This window comes from Sceloporus undulatus, chromosome 6 (genome assembly GCF_019175285.1).
Source record: "Sceloporus undulatus isolate JIND9_A2432 ecotype Alabama chromosome 6, SceUnd_v1.1, whole genome shotgun sequence".
NCBI classification, from domain to species: Eukaryota; Metazoa; Chordata; class Lepidosauria; order Squamata; family Phrynosomatidae; genus Sceloporus; species Sceloporus undulatus.
The window spans coordinates 91,425,551-91,426,885 of NC_056527.1; the positions used below are offsets into that span (position 1 = coordinate 91,425,551).

At 39.4% G+C, this 1,335-nt stretch overlaps 1 protein-coding gene across 1 annotated transcript in view; it reads right to left on the reverse strand.

Moving 5' to 3' along the window:
• Positions 1-1,109: 1,109 nt before the first annotated feature.
• Positions 1,110-1,335, reverse strand: part of LOC121933653 (junction plakoglobin) — a 22,638-nt gene continuing 22,412 nt past the window's right edge. Inside the window, exon 12 of the mRNA XM_042473636.1 lies at positions 1,110-1,122. Within this exon, the coding sequence (XP_042329570.1) occupies positions 1,110-1,122 (13 nt within the window). The remainder of the gene's footprint in view (positions 1,123-1,335) is intronic.

The following is a 1,335-nucleotide window of genomic DNA, read 5'->3' on the forward strand; positions in this document are numbered from 1 at the left end:
TTTGGTGACTTCTAACATCAGGTTGAAAGTGGAAGCATTTTGGAAATCTGAGGGGAACTATGTTGCAAAGACACTTATGGGTGGAAGAAGACTCTTTATCATTAATGTTTGGAATGAGGGCTTACATATTTGCAGTTTTTCCACTTTCACACGGGTCCTCTATCCTTAACCTCTGTGAATTTGGAGGGATGACTGTTTATTTCACTGATGACGAATTACACTTAGCCTTCATATGTGTGGAGTTTAAGGAGTTGGAATTCAAAGCCAGTGTGTGTAGTTTAATTCCTAGGCTAGATGTTAAAACTTCCAGAAATGCAAGCCAGCATGAACAATAGAAATTAATTTTAGCCATTGCAGTCCAAACCATCTGGAGGGTTGAAGGTTCCCCACTCCTACCTGAGTATCTCTTTTCAGCAGGGACATGCATGCAGAAAGTGCACACATAACACACAACAGAATAAGTTTAATGTTGGGCATGGCATTGTAGTCCAATATATTTTAGCTGTTGTGGATCCACCTGTTTGGCCAAAACACAAATCCTTGCCTATTGGAGATCTACCAGTCAGCTAAAGCAATGAATTTACATGTTTTAAAATAAGGAAATTGTGATATAGAGTGAGGCTGAACACACATTATAATTGGCTATGAAGAAGAATCACATTATCATTGTCACTGTGACATTGCGGCTGTGATTGCATCCCTTTATAGTATCCTGCCCAAGAGGATAATGTTCCAAGATCAACATACAGTTTTGATGTTTGGCAAACAGCTCCTTTACCAAGCAGGTAAACCATATGTGCAAAATATTCTTAGTGCAGGAGAGAAAAGTAGGAAGGATACCACCACACCAAGATGTTTTGCTGCCTGAGACAAAGGACAAGATCCTTCCTGCCTTCATACATGGGTATGAGCTAGACTGGAGGTTGGTTTTACTTCAACACTAATGAGAATACAATGTTCTCTCCAACAGCCCAAATTATAGGCTAGTTTAGGGAGAGCAGAACAGCTTGTGTCATACACAAAGGTCTGTTTTCCAAGAAAATGGATTTGGGAGGAATGGCCAAAGATCTGCCGCTTCAGACTTTTAAGCATCTGCTGCTGCGGTCTAATCACAGGTCAGTCCTGAGGAAAAAGCCATTACAAAATGAGATGCTCATCCCAGGCAATATAGGATTTTAAAATATTTGCATTTCAGATGTGGCATGAGTAGGGTTTTTAAAGAGGTGTTGTTGTTTTTTTTGGTTGCTTTTTTTTTTTTTACTTTCACACATAACATTCACACATTTTTAGAGTTATGTGTGAAAGTCCTACATGCATATGCAATTTCCTCCTGCA